The sequence below is a fragment of the Grus americana genome, chromosome 12 (assembly GCF_028858705.1).
Source record: "Grus americana isolate bGruAme1 chromosome 12, bGruAme1.mat, whole genome shotgun sequence".
Taxonomy (NCBI): Eukaryota; Metazoa; Chordata; class Aves; order Gruiformes; family Gruidae; genus Grus; species Grus americana.
This window is the reverse complement of record NC_072863.1, coordinates 337,663-359,235: the sequence shown is the minus strand read 5'-3', so window position 1 is coordinate 359,235 and position 21,573 is coordinate 337,663. Positions and strand designations below refer to the sequence as shown.

General features: G+C 44.6%; 1 protein-coding gene across 2 annotated transcripts; it reads left to right on the top strand.

Annotated features, from left to right (window-relative positions):
- The first annotated feature begins 121 nt into the window (after window positions 1–121).
- LOC129211749 (heat shock factor protein 3) lies at window positions 122–16,579 on the top strand. 2 transcript variants are annotated; one of them, XM_054839337.1, is made up of 13 exons: window positions 122–314; window positions 1,643–1,751; window positions 3,386–3,513; window positions 6,165–6,289; window positions 7,176–7,251; window positions 8,005–8,066; window positions 8,529–8,610; window positions 8,884–9,017; window positions 9,873–10,118; window positions 11,433–11,538; window positions 12,122–12,187; window positions 13,338–13,404; window positions 13,985–16,579. In XM_054839337.1, exons 1-13 carry the CDS (start codon window positions 195–197, stop codon window positions 14,314–14,316), a joined length of 1,653 nt encoding a protein of 550 aa, XP_054695312.1. In that variant the 5' UTR covers window positions 122–194; the 3' UTR covers window positions 14,317–16,579. The 2 variants fall into 2 exon arrangements, with proteins under 2 accessions (XP_054695312.1, XP_054695313.1); XM_054839338.1 differs by lacking the exons at window positions 6,165–6,289; window positions 7,176–7,251 and having other exon boundaries at window positions 127–314.
- Window positions 16,580–21,573: the final 4,994 nt, after the last annotated feature.

Genomic DNA, 21,573 nt, shown 5'->3' with positions numbered 1-21,573 from the left:
GGGGCCGCGCGCCGCGCTCCCTCGGGGGCACAACAAGAGTCACGCTCGCAGCCGCGGGGCGGGGCGGGGCCAGGCGGCGCCCGCCAATGAGCGGGCTCCCCGGGCGGGAGGCAACGCCCCGCGCAGCGTCACGGCCGCCGTTGGCGGCCCCGCCCTCCCCGGCCCGTTGCACGAGAGCGCGGCCCGGCCCGAGGATGCGGGAAGGGTCGGCGCTGCCCGGCGCCCCCGGCGCCGCCCCGGTGCCCGGCTTCCTGGCCAAGCTCTGGGCGCTGGTGGAGGACCCGCAGAGCGACGACGTCATCTGCTGGAGCAGGGTGAGGGCGGCCCGCGGGGCCTCGGCCCGGCCGGGCAGCGCCGTCCCGCGGGGCGGGGAGTCGGGGCCGGCAGCGAGGGGCGATGGGCCCGGGCGCGGCACGAAGCGGGCGGCGGGTCTTGTGTCCCGCGGGGAGCCGGCGGGGTCCGTGCGCCCCCGGCCCTGGGCAGCGGCCGCCCCCGAGGCAGGCTGGCGCAGGGGGCCGCGATGTGGCCTGGCGCCCGCGCCGCAGCCGGGAGGGCCCGGGGAGGGGGGAGAGGAGAGAAACGGGCACGCGTGGAAGCGCGTCTGCTGGCGGCGGGGGCGCGGGGCAGCGGCGGTGCCCGGCGGTGCCCGGCCGTGCCCGGTTGCGGGGATGCCGCTGCCCCTGCGCTGCCCACGCGTGACGGCTCGGAGCGATCTGGCATCGCGCGGCAGAGCACGTCCGAGTTCCGACACCTCAAACGGCGTGAGGTTAGCTCAAGGTGGTGACGCTCGGTAGAAAAAACCCCCACTTTGAGGAGTAGTTAGCTTTTAATGTCTTCTCCCTGAGATCAGGAAGATAGGCCCCGTGGGTCCCGCACGCCCTCAGGCACAGGGCGTTAGCACGGCTCGTCAGACATCTGACACAAACACGGCGTTTATTTTTCTCCTCTGTCATTTTTTAAACCCGTAGGGTGTTCTCCACTTTTTTTTTCTCTCCCCCCCCCCCCCCCCCCAGGTTTGGCCTTTCCAAAGACAAAAAGAAACACAACATAATGTTTTTGCTCTCTGTGTGAACAGCATAAAAATGATACAAAGACCTGCCCGGTTTCCAGAAGTTTGAACTTGAGAGTACGCTAAATCTGAAACTACTTGTGTCACGGTTACCCTTCTTCACTGCTGGGTTGCGTTGTCTGAACTTTCAAGTAACTCCGCGATGTTGGTTATTTTTAGTGGTGACATAGAACGTGCAATGGAAGAACCTCGTCAGGAGCTGGGCAACTCTATCGAGGGCGATAAAAGCCCTCTAGTGGCATGAGCTCCATCGTGCTGGAGCGGCGGTGGTGTTTCCTGTGGGTGAAGACAGCAGCAGAGACGTGGGGTGTTAGAACGATTTTTCTTTAGATTGAGATTAAAACTCCAGGGCTTTAAAAAAATCGCCCATTCAGTAGGAGTGCTCACGTAACTCTCTTCTTCGGATTCAGACTTTCTAGTGCAGCCACAAGTACTCACAGTCACTCACAGGGACGATTCCCGTTGCCGAGTGTTTTGCCCTTCCCTGTTGTTGGAACTGTCTCTGTTGATTTGTGGTCCTCACTTTGAAAAATTGTGTTTGTTCTCTAACTGTTACTTGTGCTTATTTCCTAGAATGGCGAGAACTTCTGCATTCTGGATGAGCAGAGGTTTGCCAAGGAGCTACTCCCCAAGTACTTCAAACACAACAATATCTCCAGCTTCATACGACAGCTTAACATGTGTAAGCATCAGCTGTCCTTATGTATTCTTTCTGCCAAATTCATTGCTACTTGACATCAATTTGAATTTCTTTAAACAAACCAATTGACTTGGCAGGTCTTTTATTCCTGAAAACCCGAATTCTGGTCTTGAGCTTATTTTGCAAAAGAAAAGAATGGCTTAGTCTTTGTTTTCTGTTTCAGCTCTGAGTCCTGTTGAGCAACGACATTGTTTCATGCGCTGGTACCAAAAGCTTGGGTAGAGTTCACTGGGCTCCAGTGGCGGTGTTAGTGGTAACAGCAAGTTTATGCATACCTAGAGGAACAGAGGTCGTATCTACACCCGTGCATCTAGTATATGGAAAAAATTGCCTGGATCGTGCTGTTGCCTGCATTGCTGTGTTGAAATAAGATTAGCCACACTGATGGGTCAAGCTGGACTAAGCTTCTCGTTATGTTTTCTGTGCTTGACTTGTTAGCATCATGTAGCATCCGTTATATAACGCGTGTACAACTCGTACAGGCACAGAAGCTGGAGCGAGGCGGTAATTCAAAGATGCGGTACGATGTCTGCAACACACAGGAGAAATCGCTGTTTTGTGGTAGATAGCTTATGGGCTGAGTGAAGGCACGCACTGCATAGAAGATGGCCGTGTTACTTAGAATTTCCATTTGGGTTAAGGGGGGAACTCTCCGTGCTTGCCCGGTAGGTTTGCCCGGGCTCTCTAGCTGATGCCTATTTAAATTTCGTCAGACATGAGAGAGAAAGCATATGTTTAGCATCCTGACGCAGGGTGGATGCTGCTGTTTGTGTCAAGTATCGAGACTCCGTCACTTGAGTGTCAAAGGATAATGCAAACAAACAATTGTTAGTTGCCTTGTAGCAAGGATAAATGTTAAAATGCAAATATTCCTATGAAGATGTGCACTGCGATGGCAGCCTCCTTTTCCTGCTGGACCTATCCTAGCTTTGAGTAAAGTTTTCTGATGACAGCGCTGTTGGGGCGCAGTGAAACTGGAATACATTAGCTATGTTAAAAACTTGAACAAGGAGAGGTGTGGATTGGTCTGTCAACTGCATTTTGCATCTAGCCTGCGGTACCTGGGGCAGTGATGGAAATATAGCTGGCAGTGTCTTATTTCATGCAGGCGCTCTGGTTTGGAGAAAGCACTCTGCATGCATGTGTTTGCATAGGCTGAGAAATAATTTCCTTACTTGATTCTGTAGATCCTAGTGGTACATGACAGTATTTGTTTTGATACGTAGCTGTCTGGGATTATAGGCATGAAAGGGAAGGTGCATCATACTGCTGCTTCCGCTGGGACAAGATTTTATTCAAGATGTCCTAATAAATCTCATTTCTCACTAACTTCTGTGATTATTTGGACATCACTATCTTGCCTGCAGACACATGTGCTGTTGTACAGCCTGCAAGGTCATTTGATGGTATTGTGGACCCATTCTCTAGCTGTGAAGATCAGAGCAGTCAAGTCATTGAGCACCAAAGAAAAGCTACTTTGGCGGTTGTGCGTAGTTTCTGCTTCCAATAACTGTAGTGCTGTAGGTATTTCAGTAGCCTTGGGGTTTTCTTTAGCTGTGTGTAGTAACAGTCAGCTTTGCACTGAAAGAAATGACTTTGTTGATCCCTCTCTACAGATGGTTTCAGGAAGGTGATTGCTCTGGAGAATGGTATGATTACAGCAGAGAAAAGCTCAGTCATTGAATTCCAGCACGCTTTCTTCAAGCAAGGGAAGGCACATTTACTGGAAAACATCAAGCGCAAGGTATAGTTTAACCGTGTATTTACTTTGCTTTTTTTTGTTATGGAAAGCAGCTTATCAAGAGCATGTCTGGGGGTTTCAAACACTTCACAGCCAACAAATTACATGTGAACCAAGGTCGTGCATCAGCAAAGCCTTCGTAACTCCCTCCTGAATGCCAGGCTAATGCTTGGCTTGGCCTCCTCATGCCAGCTCTTGGATGAAGGGCACCCTGCTGTTGTTTAGCAGTGCACTGGAGTAGGACCGCAGTCTTTGTGGCTGTCAACCTAGAGCCCCTTTTCCACAGAGTTCACATACCCGATTACAGCTTACCGTGGTCTTCAATTCTGCCAGCATAGCAGGGTTGGAAAGAGGCACAAAGTGGAAGAAGTAAAAGAAAATACATTCCCATTTGGTAATAATTGAAAATTAGCAAGGGCATCGGTAATCAGTTCATTTGGGCGAGTTTCATAAATTGCATTGTTCCTCCAAAACTATGTTGCCACTGAGCTACATCTTTATTGGCGCTTCCAGGTTTTCTTTTGTTCATTCAGGCCTTGTCTGACCTGTTTCTGCACAGATATTTATCCTCTATTGGCACATTACAGCCCATAATATCCTGGTTGCCAGAGAAAGAGAGTGTCATGATACATCATGTTGACATGTGAACTGCAGAATCTTTTCTTTAGAATGTCGTAATGTGGTAGCTACATTGCCCAAGTTAATAAAAGCCCAGGGCAGGCTTGAGAATCACAATTGCGTTTTGATTGATTCTTCACGAAGATGTCTCCGCTCAGAACCACAATTGATTAAATATAGTCGTGCAGTTGCTTCTCTGACTCAGGCCTGTGCTCCTCCCAGATGCTGTAATCACTGGCTTGTCTTGGCTTGCACACCGTGCTTGCTGGTATGCTGGGGCAGTCAGCTGATGACGTTCTGTATGGCACCATGCATCCCAGGCGTGTTGCACTGGGTGGAGTATTCTAGATGGAAAGACAAAAGCTCTAGTTAGTGCCAAGGACATTCATATGAAACTATTTATTAATAGGTCAGTGAAACACATTCTTTGTTGCACAGGAAATGTTAGTGATCTTTTGCAAAATATCCATTAGTTCTTCTTGCTCTTTTACTGTCTCGAATGGAGTCGTATTTCAGTACTTGCCATAAACGGCGTTTCAAGCCTTTAAGAGGAATGCAGGTTTGAATGCAGGACTTCCTTTATTTGCTCCCTTTTACTGTTAGCTCTGCTGGCGTGCTTCAGTCTCAGCACCCTTATTACCTGGTTGGAGGCTCTGAAGAGAGCAATTGCTTGGCCCTTTTGTAGAGGCAGGCTGACTGCATTTGAAATTTCCATCTGCTACCTGCATCTTTTGGGTGTCTTACCCACAGAGAGGTGGTACGCTGAAGAGAAATCAGACGGCCATGAATTTCAGCTCATGTACCTTAGCGTACGGTATTATCCGCAACAAATAGCAAAGCTTCTAAAGATGTAGACAGAGGCAGGCCATTCAGTCCGTCCTTTGTAACACTGGATTATGTTAAGAAAGCGGTTAGTTATTTCTGTGGAGCGCTTGCATAACACTCATGTTCTGTTTCATCGTGAAGTGATGGGATGTTATTTTATAACACTGTAGCTCCATTTCTGACTATCCCATTCTCCTTTGAAAAAAAAGGATCTGTGAGCCAACCTGCATGGAAGTTATCTAGCACTTCCCAGATGATTTCACCTCCCTCTTGGAATTTAGTAGAATAATAAGAATAATCATAGCATGCTGTAGGTTGGAAGGGACATCTGGTGGTTATCTGGTGCAACTCCATTTGCTTCAATTATATGGTCAGTATTTGGCTAAATGATATTTAAAATGATGCCCACAAAACCTGGACATCTCATTCAGAAGTGTGATGCATCAGACCTACCTTTTTCAAAATCCTGAATCGTATATCAGCCATCAATGTCACCACTGCAGAGAGAGTTGCTGAAGGAATTGGAAAATTTTTAATATGGAAGTTTGAGGAGGAAAGAGTGAGCTTTTTGCTTTCTGATGACTCTTCCACTATCGTTTGAAGAGGTGGCATTCATGGATGCCAGAAAAGCAGTTTGGACTCTTACTTTCTGGAGACACGTCTCCATAATTTTGGAACGTCACTGAGCAGAGAGGTAATAGAGGAAACAGCAGTATCGGAACCTGCAATCGAAACTTCATTGAAATTTGTTTCTCCTGTGCTGGCAGATTTACCCACACCTAAAGGGAATATGATCATCTCGTTCTTACTCCACTATCAATTGAGTTTTGGTTTTGGCTGGTGTCTTACTCTTTGACACTAGAGGGCAAGCTGCCACCAGACCTGTCAGAGAACCCCCTAGAGATGGCCATTTCCAATGAGTGGTAGGTTTCTAGCATGAATTACAATGGTGAAGCTATTGCCAACACATGCAAAGTGCTAATCTCCTGTTTTCATTGACATCTTGGGTTTTTTCATATGGTTGAGACTGGCCCAAGGACTATCATCTATAGCAGTTGCAGTGTTTTGTGATCCATGAGAATTATAGTGTTACCTAATCTTCTACTGGAGTTTGTACCTGTTCTTCCACAGACTGACTACACTGTTCCTGTAGAAGGCACTATGCAAGGCACTGTTTGTAGTAAAGCATGTGTAATCTGGTCCTGTTTTAGGTATCTGCAGTAAGAACTGAGGATCTCAAAGTCTGTACAGAGGATTTGCACAAAGTGCTCTCTGAAGTCCAGGAAATGAGAGAGCAGCAGAACAACATGGATGTCAGACTGGCTAACATGAAGAGGTAGACGCCGTCTGTTTCAGAGGCACTTACACATTGAATGTTGCTTATATCTAATGGAGCTTGACTCTAAATGTGGGTTTCATTTGAACTGGAAACAGGTGAAGCTGTATTTTTTTTTTTTTTTTCCCCTACGAATCCCCATTCACCCCACACAACATTCTAAATCTTGCTTGTTTTCGTAATTCAGTAACAGACCAGAGATTAAGACTGGGAGTTTGTTGACTGCCTTCAGATTTCATTTTGGTTGCCATCATCTGTCATAGTTGTTTAGGGCAATCAAAGCATTTCCTTTTCTAAACACAAAACAGGGTTAGATGCAGTGAGGGAGACAGAATTAGTGTTTGGTTTACTTTCTAATTGGAAGTGGACTTTGCACGTCCTCATCTCTGTTCCCTCAGATCCTTTTTGTGTAGGCGCTGGCAATTCATTCAGATCATTGGTACGCAAGCAGGTATCAACCAAAGTTCAAGAGATACCTCCACTCACTCTGTTCCTTTGAAGAAACCCAAACAAACAAACAAAACCACCTCAAACACAAACATCAAACCTGTTCTGAGGTGGTCTGTGTTACAATCGACCTGTTTCCAAACACCAAGTCTTTATTCTAAGGCTTTGGGGCTTTGAAGGAATACCCGAGATCAAGATTATTGGCGGAGCAGCAGAGGGTGAGAATGTCCTTATTGGTTTGGTCCTGCCTGATGGAAAATGGAGTTAATGTAGCCCAGAGTTTATACTAGTGGATTGGATTAACCGATTGTTAGTTATCCACGGAAAGAATGTTGCCATTGGTCCTGCAAGGTACTGTGAAAGTTTGAAAGCTGTAAAACTAAAGCGTCTAAAGTAAACTCTGTTCATCCTCTGTCTTCTGATTTATTCTGCATTGCAGAGAAAATAAGGCCCTGTGGAAAGAAGTGGCAGTTCTAAGGCAGAAGCACAGTCAACAACAGAAGCTGCTGTCTAAGGTACCATTGCAGCATCTTCAGTGCTACCATCCTTATTCCTGCCTCTGTGATACTTGACGGCATTCTTTGCTTATGTAGAATGACAAATGACACAGAGCTGAACAGGCTATATTAATACAGCATAAAGAAAATGTTCACAGTTCCTGAGCGTCCCAGAAGTAGCACAGCAAAGAACCACGAGCAAAATGCTAAGGAAAGGTCTTAGTAAAAAGGATTTCAATGTGTTTGAAGTCTCAGTGAATCTTATTTGGAGAGAAAGCAGTAAATCAAGCTGACCTGGGTAAATGTGGGGCTGGAGGCAGTGCATGGTAACAGGAGCCTAAACCAAGAGATGGCAGGCACATGGAATGGAGTCTGGGCAAGATCTTGGACCAAGACAGACTTAGACCACTGAAGAAGTCAACTTGGAACCCAGAAACTATAGGAGCTTCTGCACTGGAATACATTTTTCTCTGGTTTATCCCTCAGCTGTTTCTGGTCTGGAATCCTCTAATGACTTGTGGTGTTATATTACGCTTTAAAAAAAACAAAGCCAACAAAAAAAACCCAAACCTGTCCAAGTGGGATAATTTTTCAATGCCATTTGTAACTATAATTTTGGTTTTTAAGACATGAACACAAATGGATATTTAATTTACCTGTTAATTTCAATTGCATAACTACATAATTTTGTAGTAAAGTCTGAATGAATAATTTGATGTTAGGATTGTTATGCTAACCACTTGGTTTTGGTTTTTTGTTTTTCCTTTTTAGATTCTTCAATTTATCCTAAGTTTGATGCGAGGAAATTATATTGTTGGGGTCAAAAGAAAAAGGTAATTACTGGATAGGTCACAAATCAGTGTCAGACATGAATTATAGGGATAAATCAGCTTCTAGAAGCAAGATACTTCTCTTAAAGTGAAAAGAATATTGTTACCGCTTGAATTTTTTATTCAAACTTGGGAAAGCTGATGGAAGTTGAATAAAGCATGAAATAGAGACTTCCTCTTCTCTATCACTAAAAAAAAAAAAAAAGGGTGGGAAGAGAATACACTTTAAGTCTCGAAGAGCGTGGTTATCAGAAATGGTAACTCTTTTTTTGAAACATGCAAGTGTGACTGACTTATTACAAAACAAAAAGCGTGTTTAGAATGCAGTACACTTAAGAAAAAACATTTCCAAAAGCCAGTTTTCTTAGGAGTGGAAGAATGATAGTTCTTAACCGCTACTGCACGTTTGGCATCGTTACAGCTTTTTGCTGCGGAACTATACCCTAAAGCTGTATTTTGTCTCAGGTCTTTAACGGATGCCGCAGGTGCTTCACCTTCCAAATACAGCCGTCAGTATGTTCGCATACCCGTGGAGAGTGGCCAAGCAGTAAGTCCTCCCAGGGAAAGAGACAGTGGGTTGGACAGGATGATATATACAGTGACCTCACAGTCTTCCTTACAACTGTTAATACTCTAATCTTACAAAAAATGCACTCCATTTTGAAATGGGCAGCTTTAAAGCATTGCTATGTAAAATCATGCAAGTCTAGTCATAGATAAAGTCTGAACAGGAAATAGAAGCTGCAAAAAGAATGGAGCTTCAACGTCAAAAAGAAGTCAGACCTTTTGCTTTACTCATTCAGTTTGCTGTATCCTGCAGATGGCTTTTTCTGAACATAATGCAGATGATGAGGATGGAAATGGTACGGGTCTCATCATTCGAGATATCACCGATACCCTGGAAAATGCCACCGATGGTCTCCTTGCTGTGGCACACACAAGTGGCAGAGCCAGGTACAGTTAGAGAAGATGTGGAAGTATTTATGCTTAGGTTGTTAACCAGGTAGTTGTGTTAATGTAAGTCATCCATGTGAATTCTGGGAAACAGCCTCTCTGAATTTTTGACTCTGTTTTGGCATGACAGGCCTGTTTGTAGGCTGACTTCTTTACAGCATGTGGCATTGGTCATGGTCAGCAAAGCTTTTGAAGAGCTCGTGTCTCTTCAGGAGCGCCTGAAGGCCTATCAAGCTGGTTGACACTTGAAGTTTAATTTGCTGAGGCTTTTCTGTCTAATCAACAAATAAGCACATACTTAACAACCTTTTTGACTGAGCAGGGACCTGAATGCATATATAGTTTACTAATAAACAAACCAAAATGTGTGTAGGTTACTAGTAAACCTAGATTTATAGTTTTATCTTTAGTTTCAGTACTGTTCTGCCTAATACTATGCTAAGCGTAACTGAAGGGAAGGCTTTCTTTTGTGTGGCCTCAGATCCTTGTGAAAACCCATGTAGTTGTTAGCATCCAGAGTGAAATAGGGACCAGTTTGGAATCCTTTATTTCCTGAGACACTACGTTATGAGTTTCCCTCCTGCCTGGTGTCCATGTACTATTATGCCACCTTTGGTCGGGCAAAATGGGGTGTTTTGCTCCAATAGATGCTATCTGTATAAGCTGTCGTAAGAGATTTTTCATCAGCCTTTAGGAAGGCACTTTACTTCTCTTTCTAAAGACCAGTTGGTTATTGGAACCCTTGACTGGCATGACCTTATCAGGTATTAAGATTTGAGATACTAAACTCGCAATGAGTGGCAATACAACTGGTGAATTCTCCTGTGTGTTGTTTCTCTTCGGGACACATTTTAGAGAGACACAGGCAGCGCTGGATCCTGGGTTACCTCTTTGTCAAGTATCGCAGCCCAATGAATTAAATTGTGCAGAACCAATCCCACCAGTTCTTATGAACGATGCCAACAAATCCAGTGAAATAGGAAACGTTGCTGTGGAACTCCATACTGCGCAACCTAATGCTCCAGACGACCCCGTGTCAGTGATTGACTCCATCCTGAACGAGAACAACTCTGGAAACCAAAATGATCCCTTGCTGGACAGGTATTAACTTGTTTCTGGGAACTGTTACGCTGTCGTCATCTTGTGAGATCTTGTCAAAGTTTTAGAGGATGTGTTTAGCAGAACGTCGTGAATTAGCTTTTCAAATGTCATTGCTGAACTGAATTTTCTGCCCCTTTGTTAGTAGGTCCTCAAAAACGTTAGCATCATACGCTAAAAGCAGGGCAAGTTCATCTGTTATGTCTCTAATAATGAGCGTGCCTGTCTTCTGATGTGTCAGTGAGGTCAGTCTGTTACATCAGCGCTTGTGGCGCCAGCTACTGCCGAGTGCTGCTGAACAGCAGATCGAGGGTAGTGATTTCAGGAGGGCACCACGTGCTGCTTTGTTTCTGAGAACTGGATACAGATTTGTATCTGTGGTGGCCTGATGTTGTTTCGCTGTCGCTTCCTTTCTTTGCCCTTCATTTGTGCAAAGGCTCGTTTCCCTTGCGCGTTGTCAGACCAGACTCACACCTGGGATCGAAGTCGCGCAGGCTGCGGGCTCACCCCCAGCAGTGCTGCTGCTTCAGCACTTCCCAGTTCTGCACGGGCCCCTGAGCTCTATCAGTGCCGTCGTCTGTGTGGCCGCAGGGCGAGCTGGATCAAGGAACAAACGTTAGTTCTTTCTCCTGACCGCTCTTCTGCTGCAGTTGACTTCAGATAGGAAGTACGGGGTGGTGCGTCGCAGCAGTCAGCGTAATCTGAAGGCCCTGTTCTGTCTCACCTCATTGGCACTGCAGATGTGGAGCAGTGCCCTGGGACTGTCTCTCGCTGGTAGCGAAGTGTTCCAGCACAAGAGGTGGCCTGCAGCACGGTGAGAAGTTCCGTACTGGTGCCGTGCGTGCAGCTTCCTTTCCACTTCGTTCGCTGTCCCTTGTGTCCTGCCCTCTGTCCTTGGAAACGCGTACAATCTGCCAACAATCTCATGATTCAAAGTGGGTAGTGTTCCTTCAGATCCAGATTATTTCCAGCCCTTTGCTTATCATTTATTGTCCCCAGGTGAAAGCCATCAGCCCTTAGTTTAAGCAGATATTGGTATATTGGCTGGGAGGCGAGAACATTCAAAAGATACTAAAATGAAGGAGGAAGTAGGTGCAGAAGGAGGAACTGCTTTTTGATATCATTAAACTTGCTGTTCAGACAGTCTTCCTTATACCTGTCCTCCAAAGGGTTGGACCGTGACGAGCGATACAGGAACACAGTTTCATTCATTTGGCAATAAGCTGTTCTGGTTTGTGAGCAACCTGCCTTCTGGTGCAAAAGAACGCCCTAACTGCCGACTGTTTCTTACAGTACTGTATCACTTTGTCTTTTTAGAGAAGAAATTCAGGATTTTCTCAATTGCATCGATGCCAGCCTTGAAGAACTTCAAGCAATGCTATCTGGGAAGCAGTATAACTTTGGTTCTGAAGCTTTCAGTGATGTGAGTGTCTCTTCACTTTTTCTGATTTCTGAAAAATACTGATTAGGTTGTATAATGAAATTTTACTGGTTTATTCCATGTTGTAATGGGCAAGCGGGGGGAAAATCCTGAAAAGCAAATAGTTGTGGATAGAATCATACATAGGCATTCTAGGAGTCTAACAATGTACAAGGTAACATTGAGAGCTTTTTCGGTTCACGTAGTATTTCTGTTATACATAACTCGAGGGGCGAAGGGGAGCGGAGAGAGGAGAGGAGGAAAAAATTGGACTCGGTTCTCCTTCTCAAGCCTTTGTCACATATCATCACATCCTGATTGTGCGTTTGATTATGCATTACGATATGAAATGAAACTCGGCCATATACCTGGAATCACTGGGAGATACGATGTCCTTTTCTCCTCCTGTGACCTCAGTTTACGGCCACAGGTTGGAAGTATATTGCTGTAGGCCAGCGGAGGAGCCACCTTCCCTGTGCTGCAGTGGATGGAGTGGTGTGCTGGATCCTGCTGTCCTTTCAAGAGCTCGCTGAAGTTTTCTTTTAAGAACCTTATTATATAACATATGGTCTGGTTTTATTTTCAGACACTTAATCCTGAGCTGCCAGCCCTGGATATGAGCTTGATGGAAAATTCCCCATGTATGGAAAATGTAAGAGTAAGATTTGTTTCTATGATGGGGAGGGTTAACATGATGTTGAGAGCTAAATTTTGACTGATGCAGTTTGAGGGTAGGGACTGGGTCGATGGCGCAGGATGAAACTGCCATTTTATCTAGTCCCGCTGATTTAATGTTTTCAGTTATCACTGCTGGCATATATGAATTTAAGAGGGTTCTCAAGATAATTTCAAGTCTTACGTTCTCAGCTGCAGTAATGCAATCAGTGAACTGATTGAAACGCCACTTTGCTTTGAATAACATGTTCTTTGCTTTCTGAATACACCTGAGAACATAAGGAACAGTGAAACAAACTGGTGTCTGTTGAATCAGCTGTCTGTATTGAGGGATTTTTTTTATTCCTATCTATTACTTCTGTACCTTCTGTTTGGAATGAGGAGGCTACAATATCTTGTCTTTTTTTGGTCTAAGTGTGTGAGAACAGTTTCTTGGCTTATTTCTCTTAGCCTCAGGGTTTCCCATGATGTCTTTTAGCCAAGTAATAACTAGGTCTGTGGTTATAGTTCAGATGAGATTGTGTCTTCAGTCCGTCTGAAGGTGGAAGGAAAAGTACTAAATGAAAAATATAATTCAATATACTGTATTTATTCTGAACGTGGCTGTATGGAATTTCCTCAGAGGACATACAAAAGTTCAGTGCAAATTTACTTCTCTTGGTCCGGTTCCTAAAATTGACTCATCTTAAAAAAAACCCTTGCAAGTGTAATTTATTTTGCAGTCCTGAAATAATATTTAGGCTAAGACTTCCCAGTCACCTCCCACAATTGAGGTGAAATGCAGCTGTGTTCAAGCAGTGCTTGCAAAACTTAATTATATTGATGAAACCATGTTTAACAGTGTTATTCCAACAAGACAGACTATAAGAAAGCTTCTGGTTTGGAAGGTATAAATATTTGCTAGCCAGAAGCTTCTTTGGCTTTAAGTGAAGTTTGTCTGTGTTTCACCACGGCTGCTTCTGAGTATTCCTGTTTGCTGTTCCTCGTGTGCAACAACGGGCTCGTCGGTCAACCGTTTCATTTCTCCTGCCTCCTGCTTTCACCTTCCATTTTGTTAACCAGTCATGAAGACTTGGATGTTGTCGTCGTTAAGCATTCTGTCTTACTCTCTGTCCATTTTGCTTCAGATTGCAAACTTGGCAGAGAGCACTGAAGATCTGGGAGCGACCGAGAGAGAAACAGCAGGAAGCAAAGGTGGGAAGGAAGGAACGCTGAGAGCTGTGACAGTTCCAAACTCTTCCAAAACTGTACTGAAATGGAATTTTTGTAGCCTGTAATAGGGTTTATCTCCTTCTTTGGTGTGGGCTTAAAATTTTTGTGAAGACTGGGATGTTTCACTGATCTTGATGAAGCTGTGCCTCAATCTTAAGAGGCCCCATCCTATGCCCTATGTTGGCGTTAACCGTTTCCTTTTTCTTATACATGATAGAGTGCCACAATAGGGATCAAAACTGCAAATGTCCTTGTGGAAGTATCTCCTGTATGGGCTACGACCCCCACAAATGCAGTGCTGCTCATTTTACTGCTTCAGCGCTGCCATTGCATGCCATATGCGTTAGGGGCTTGAAGTGTGCTTCAGGTATTGATCTTAACAGACACAAGAGCCTTAGCTCCCCTCTTGCAGCTGTGGATATAGTCTGTCAGAGCTCAGCTGCATGGTTTTCTTTAGTGAACCAAGTTTTGAAGCAGCCTCTCCAGTTTTCCTTGTCTTGAATAAGAGCCTTTGCTTCTGTGACACAGGAGCCTGGAGTTTAAACTGTTTGTTTTCCCTCAGATATGCAGCTGATACAGTACAGGGCCAATCCTCTGCTTTCATTATTTGAAGAACTACCTTCAAGTGAAGCTGCAGGGAAGATAGAGGATCCGAAAGACCTTCTGCTGCCTTCCCTGGAGGAGAAACCTGCTCTTCATCCTCCATCAGGTAGTGGAACTGTCTTGCCAGTAGCAGCTCCAGGAAGCCAGGCTGAGCCTCCGGATGCTCTGGGAATGGGTGATCCACCTCTCCTCTCGGAAGATGGGAATGGAGAGTATAAACTGTTTCCACTCTTGCTCCTCAGTCCTGTTGCTAACTTCATAGAAGAGGCCTCTGAGATAGAAACTTCTTGAACTGGCTTAGTGATGTGAAAGAGACCACGAAGAAATGGGTCAGCAAGAAGTTTCACCTCTCTCCTCACCTGCTTCCTGGGTGTCATGTTCCGTATAGACACAAGAAAGTTCTCTTTCCACAAGCAATGACCACATCTGGAAAAACTGAAAACAAGCTCAAAACAAGAGCTGGTGGGAATGAAGGTACTGGGCAGAGGGGAAGAACAACCTCCCTGTAAACATACCGCAACGTATTCTGTAACTTTTTATCCTATATCCTTATTGCAAGAGGAAATCTGTTTGTATCCTGTTTGTAAAGTTTGGCTGGGTTTTGTTGTTGTTATTATTTTGGCTTTTTTAATTAGCTGGATAGTAATGTGGTGTGTAATATTTTAAACATGGGTTTTACTCTTTCTGAGAGCCTGTTTCAGTAAGTGGCTTGTCTACTGTTTGAAATTAAGATTTTTTTTTTAATTTTGTTTTTAATTTGAGATATTATTTGATAGTTTGTGGCTACAATTGTTTGCATCTGCTTTAGATCACTTTCGTACTCCTAGATTTGCTCCTAGGTACAGGGAACATTTTTCCTATGGAAAATTACATTTTAACTGTGGAATATTACTTTTTAACATGCTAACACACATCCATTGCCACGGATTGTAGGTGTTGTGGTAGGAAGTGCTTGCCACCCTGCATAATGCTGATTTCTCATGCACATTGCATGGCAGTTCTTCTAGGGTAACTTGCACCTTGCTCACAGGTCGTGTGTCCTCAGAAATTTTGAGTAGAACTGATTCACATCCAGCAAAGTCCAGCAGCTGCCCTCAAAATGAGGGAGGAAAAAGGAGTCGTGGGGTAACTTGCATTGACACAGGACATCACCTTAAGATTTCTCATCTGCTTGCAGTAGCTACTTGTTTACCTGACCCTATATAAACACTGGACTTCTTCCTGCATTTTCTGCTTGTGGAATCTTCAAGCTAAATTAACTAGATGCATTTGAGTCCTTTGACAGCGAATGACAAAAACTGGTGTCTGCTTAATCAAAAAATCTTTCCCCAAAATTCCTTTCTTCACTGTTTTCTGGACCACTTTGAGCAGCTGTAACGTAGACATCAGCCCCACTGCCAGCGGAACAGCGAGTTCTCCTTCACTGATACCCAGTTTGTAGCAGGCTGCCACTAGCCCACACAAACCTGAAATTTGCTGTAGTGCTACAAAACTGTTGAGCCTAGAAGAGGCCTGGAGGCAGGTGGAAAACCAGTTGTATAATATCACGTGATATTTCCTTCCTGCGCAATTACTTGAAATTTTTTTTCAGTTTTAGGGATTCAGGCTACCTACAGGCTTTGTTCTCTCTGAACTTCCTGAACTAATAAGTTTTGAGTTCTTTTACATTCAAGAGTCGAAGGTAATTTGATATTCTGAAGCCTACTAGATAATAATGCATTGTATCTGTGCTGGCCTTACTTTGTTGGATTCGTGCTTCATTGTCAAATCTTTTGAGTTTCAGAGGAGGATCTTGCTACTGAGTATGTGTACATGTGCAATGCCTTCACAGTGTCATTTTATCCCCGTGCTTCTGTAACTGTTCTTTACCCCGTGACCCTTCACGTTTGTATCTTTTGAATTGCCTTTTGTCAAGTACGTCTTATTCTAGCCTTTTCTAGCCTTTCTTCTGCTTACTTCTTGAGACAAAGGGCTGAATAGTCTCAAGTTTTTGTGAGCTAAAGGGAGAGGGAGAAATGAGTGAATTGCGTATCTGTCCTGGGTTCTGGGGTTTGTTTGTTTGTTCGTTTTGTGGTTTTGGTTTTTTTATTTCTTCCCAAAGGCCTCAATTTTGCCAAGAGTGAAACAGTAAAAACCAGAGTTTTCTTCTGTGCTGTTTTGACAACGCAGCGCAGACAATGATGTTCTCTGAGAGGCTGATCTTCTGTAATTCTAACTTGTTCAGGAAGTGACTGAAGTGTAGTTCCTGTTATACATTACTGTCATGTTCTTCCATCCTGGAGTCCTCTGATCTCAGTGCGTCTCACCATCAGATATTTGATCTGATTGCATAATAGGTTTTTTAATACACTTTCTCTCTTAAGAAGTTAAGAAACCAAGGCTTAAGAAAACTGTAAATAAAAAACTGGTGCATCTGTGTCTGGTTTATGAACTGTTCTAGGAAAAGTGTTTGTTTATGCAAGTTTCCTAACAAAGATTGCAATGGAAAGGGGAAGGCCAAATAGCAAGAAAAACCCACATGCTGAAGTAATTAAACTCAAGACTTACAAAACCATTACTGTGTTTCTTGTACATTCTTTCTGCTGCATTCCTGTGTGTGCCAATACTTCCCAAACCTGTTTACTGAATTTTCTAGAAGAGAGAGCTGTAACGCGCTCTGGGGCATCTCATCGTGCAGTTGCTGCTGGTTCAGAAAGAACTGAACTGCGAAGGTTAGCCTGGCACCTCTTTCAGAGCTGTCAGCCTGAGAAAGAAGGAAGTTTAGGTTTATTATTAGCCCGTATTGAACATACCGTGGAACCAAAGCTTGTGGGAACGGGACTGACCGCCACTGGCAGCGTGGGGCCAGGCATTTATTCATCGCCCATACAAAGAGCACCGCCGTGCCCCAGGGTCAGCAGAACAAACGCTACTGCTGTTCCAAAGGAGCAAGTATCCTTCAATCCCCTTACGTTACTGAGAGGAGCAGAGGTATCCTCTGAGTAATATAAGATGTTTGTGTAAATACAAATCAACTGAAGTGAATCCATGGGAAGTGAAAGGGAGAGTGAGATGAAAGGCGGGACGAAAACGATTAGGACAAAGTTAATGGCAAACTCTGGATGCCCTCAGCTGCGCTGCCACGGTGTGGGAACCGTCCGTCCCCTCCAACAGCCTGGAGCAGGCGGGGGGCTCTGCCGAAGCCCTGGAGGATGAATGGCATTGAGGTGGTAAGAGTCCAGAAGTTTGGGGGATACTCAGTTCCTCTGTTACCTATTGAAAATAAGATGAACAAAAGCTTTTCCTTAGTAATCTTTGTTCACAGAACTGGAGTATTTACCTTCATAGGAGCACCCAATATACTGGCTCACCTTTTCCTCCCCTTCCATTTTCCCATCTCCCTCTATTTTCTCTATAATAAACAGACAAACTCTACACTTCAGCTTAAATCAGCAGTCAGTATATTTATGCATAGGCACTTACCATCTTCTCTTTCCTTTAAAAGAAAGGTGTTAGTGCCTTAAGATCATGTGTCGTACAGGGTTAACTCAGATTTGCTAGACTACGGCTGTTAAGGTTGGTTATCAGGTCTGAGTATCGTCTAATACTTATCTATGCCTTCTTCCTTTAACGTTACCTTCATTCTGACTTCTAGATTCATTCTGTTAGTTACATGTTTGTTTAAAAAAGAAAAAACATTACTGAAGCCAGCAATTCTATTCTAGAGCCATTGTCCTGTTTTCTCCCCTGTTTTTTGCCAGTAGGCTTCAACCATGGTCTGTGATTCCCCCTCTCTCGCACAGAGACAGTGTGAGAAGTTGCCCAGGGTCCCTGTTGCTGGTTCACAGCTTGTGGTCCCGCGTTGCAGGATCCCAGCCTCAGCCTCGGACCTGCAGCTACGACCGCAGCTGCCCCCGGGCTGGCAGCGCACCCCTCGGCTCTTTCGTCAGCTCTTGCTGCTGGGGTACCCGCGCCTGCTCTTCCAGATCTCGCAGTCTTTTGTAACTCGCTGCCTGCTCAAAACTTCCCAGCGCTCTCTGGAAAGCGCGTTAACGACAGCCAACTGCCATGTAAATTCTGCTGGGTGTTTTTTACCACCCTTTCCTTTTCCTTTTGGAGACGAGTTAGTATTTCAGCTGAGATGGGCCGCTCGGATTACTCTGTCCCTGTGTGCCAGCTCACAGGGCGGTCACTCGGCCCAAACGCTGTGCACAGCTGGACACCCGTCCTGTCCTTGCCTCCCTCTCCTTTCCCAAAAAGCCATTTCTCACGGGGGCTCTGCCAGCCACGCCAGCGCTCTTTATAGACTCCAGTAAGAAAGGCCCTCAGCTCCATAAGGTATCCATTAAAATACCATTTGCTGGAGATGACACTGGAAGGAAACAGGGAATAGCGTCGGTAACCTTAGCATCAGGCAGACCTCTGGTCCGGGCATGGCGTACTACGCAGAGCCCGTGCCGAGGTTAACTGTGGGCTTTACAGATTTCCCTAGAAGTAAAGAACTCTATTCATCATTTCCACTGCCAAGAAAAAGGATGTTTATATGAAAACGTGCTGCTCCACTTCAAGACAAGGACAAGGACAGGGACACGGCAGTGGTGTCATCGCTGGGAGCCGCGGGCAGACGGCTCTGTTAGGCTCAGCCAGGCAAGGCTGTCCGCAGCCAAGCGATGCCGGCACACGCAGCGGTGTGTGGCAGCGGGTCACTAGCCCCGTGTGTACGACGGCCTGCTGGTTAGGAATGCTATGCCGCTGCAACTTGATGTGTAACACGTCTGCGTTACCCGTGACCACAGTTGCTTCACTATAACGCAAGTTTCCTTCCTCCTCCAGCATCGACGTGCACAGCTGCTGCTTTAACTTCCTGGGTTTAGTGCTGTGTCACAGCACCCGGGACGGAAAAGTTGCTTTTCCTTGACTTCCATGTGCTGAGAATTTACAGAACACACCCAGACACGGCAAGCACAGTGGCAGAAAGTGAAGAGTGCCCCTCACTCGCACGCTCCTTTCACAATGTTTCCATCCTGCCCCAGACTAGTGCTCCCCGCACAGACCGTGTCAGCCCCGCCACCCGTTTTTCATCTCATGCTGCTGTGCGCTGGCTAACACAGAGCTTTCCAGAACACAAGCACATCTCACGTTGAGCCGTCTCTCCTGCACCGAATGATGCCACCTCATCCAGCCCACGGTCAGAATGTTTTGCTGTCTCCTAAAACAAGATTGCCATTTTGAACAGTAGTATCCGTGTTACGATGGTTCCGCAAAGCAGAAGCACGAGATCGCCACCGAGGGACATCTCAGCATGCGGGTGTCTGCACTTGCATCGTTTGAAGGATAAGAGATTTCTCCTGCCACTGCCCCCCCAACCGAAAACATAAATGTAAATATAAATATATAAATAAAGATATACGTAGATACATGTCTCTCTTTTTTTGTCAGGCAGATTGAGTTTTACCTTCCTGGTTGGTAAGTACCCTGCCAGCGGTCAGTTCCCTTAAAGCTTAGCCCAAGTCAGTTTAGGCTTCTGCCCTCCTGTCCAGCCAGCCGTGTTCCCCAGGAAGGAGTTTCATTAATTTGAACTTAACATGTTCTTTTCTCTTCCTTTTTTGAACCAAGAAGTATGCGAACACTGCAACCCACGCTTCTCCCTATCCCAGTGACTGCAGATTGGAGTTGCATCTCACGGAAAATTTCTGACGGAGGAATACGGGGCTGCAGGGGAGGAGCATGTGAAATCAGGTCCCAAAATCTCCTGAATCTCTGTTGAACCTTTTTCTCAGCTTTATCAAATAGGATATTTTGAGAAGCATTTAGACCTTACGCTGGTTAGACGTCCTCTTTAATTACAGGTATAACTGCAAATATAGTAGATGGTAAGAAATCCATTGAACAGATGATTCTCCAGGCCGAGACTGATAAACAACCACAAGGACATAGAGATTTTCTAATCAAATACAGGCATGGAAATTGTGTATAGTAAAAACATCAGCTTCAGGGAAACAGAGATCAGAATGTTATAACCTGAAAGAACCAAATTCAAATTCACACCAATGAGATCGTCATATGCACATATGCTTTTAAGCACCACTGTTTTGCAGAATGAACCACCATGACTCTAAAATCAGAATATCAGCAATCACAATGAAAGCAAAGACCTCAAAAGAAAAGGAACAAGATAATATCAGAGCTCCCAGGGCTGTGTAGACAAATCTCCTGGTTTTAATGTTAAATTACATAACAGCCTAATGAAGCTGCCTTATGAATGACAACGTAGGTGGAGCTGTCTTTAGGCCATGCGTAAGACTCTTAGGACCATTTCTTTCCCCATATCACCACTACTTCAGGACCAGGTATGCAGCACTGGTATCCTGTACTGTGCTTCTCCAAACGCAAACGCTGTCTCACTATCATTGAAGGAGGGTTGTACTTTAGAGTACGGTCTAGGATTTTGTTGACTGCGTTTAATTATTCTGGTTACTTGTATTTGAGGACTGGATGTTGGATTTGGATGTAACAATAGCGAAGTGCTCATATCGGTTCAGCTGAACACAGTGAAGCAGGTGAGATTTCTGTCATTAGGACGTAAGAAAAACTAAGAGCTGCAGAAGAGGGGAAAAGGCATGTAAAGCCTCTTGAAGATAATGTTTCAGTAGAGAACAGACACTTCTCCTAGATGGGTCTAGTGCTCAATTTCTTAATAATACAGATTAATGATAGCTAATATTACCTTGAATTAATAATAACACATCTCGTTACAGTTAAGAAGTCACGATTTCATAGTCTCAAAGATTTTCTACTTTGATAAGTTCCTTTTTTTTCTCTCTCTAGGCATATAATTGTTTACCTGTTTCCAAAGTAGTCTACAGGGAAATGCAGGTGCATATGGCCCTAATCCATGTTTTTAATTGAATGCAATTAATCAATTCAACCAAGCAGCTAAATTGCTCTGTGAGGAAGGAGGATCAATCTGTCATGTAGAGTGGGGTAGTCAAACCAGGTGCCTGCAGCTCTTGGAAATTATTTGTTTTCAGTTTTGTATACCTAAATTCTCTGCCTCTTAAATGGGATATGATGGTATAGAATAGAACACTGCAGTTGGAAGGGACCTACGATGATCATCTGTCTCACACTGGTATTGTAAAGATTTAGGGTGTTTCGTTAATCTTAATTTGAAACACAGTGGTGAGCTCCATAGAAAAGCTGGTAAGCAAATGAAGAGTAAGGACCTTGGCTGTTTTGCTCTTTAAGAGTACTCCCTCAGATCTTCTTGTATGTAACATGTACGGTAACATTTATTATATAGAAAGCAATGCAAGGAGGAAAAGAGGCAGAAATTGGTGTTTAGGGATAAAAGGAAACAAAGGAAATTTTCTTTTTATTTAAAGTTGAATTAAAAAACAGAAGGGGGAAAAAAGCCTACTCAGCAGGAAATATGAAATAAGAGTAGAAGTAATTCCTAAACTTTCCTCTTTTCACCTTCCCTTAGAACTTCTGGTCTGCCCACACCTCTGACAGTCATCACTGAGACACGGGTTTTTTTTTTCTGAAAAAGAGGAAGGAAAAACCATC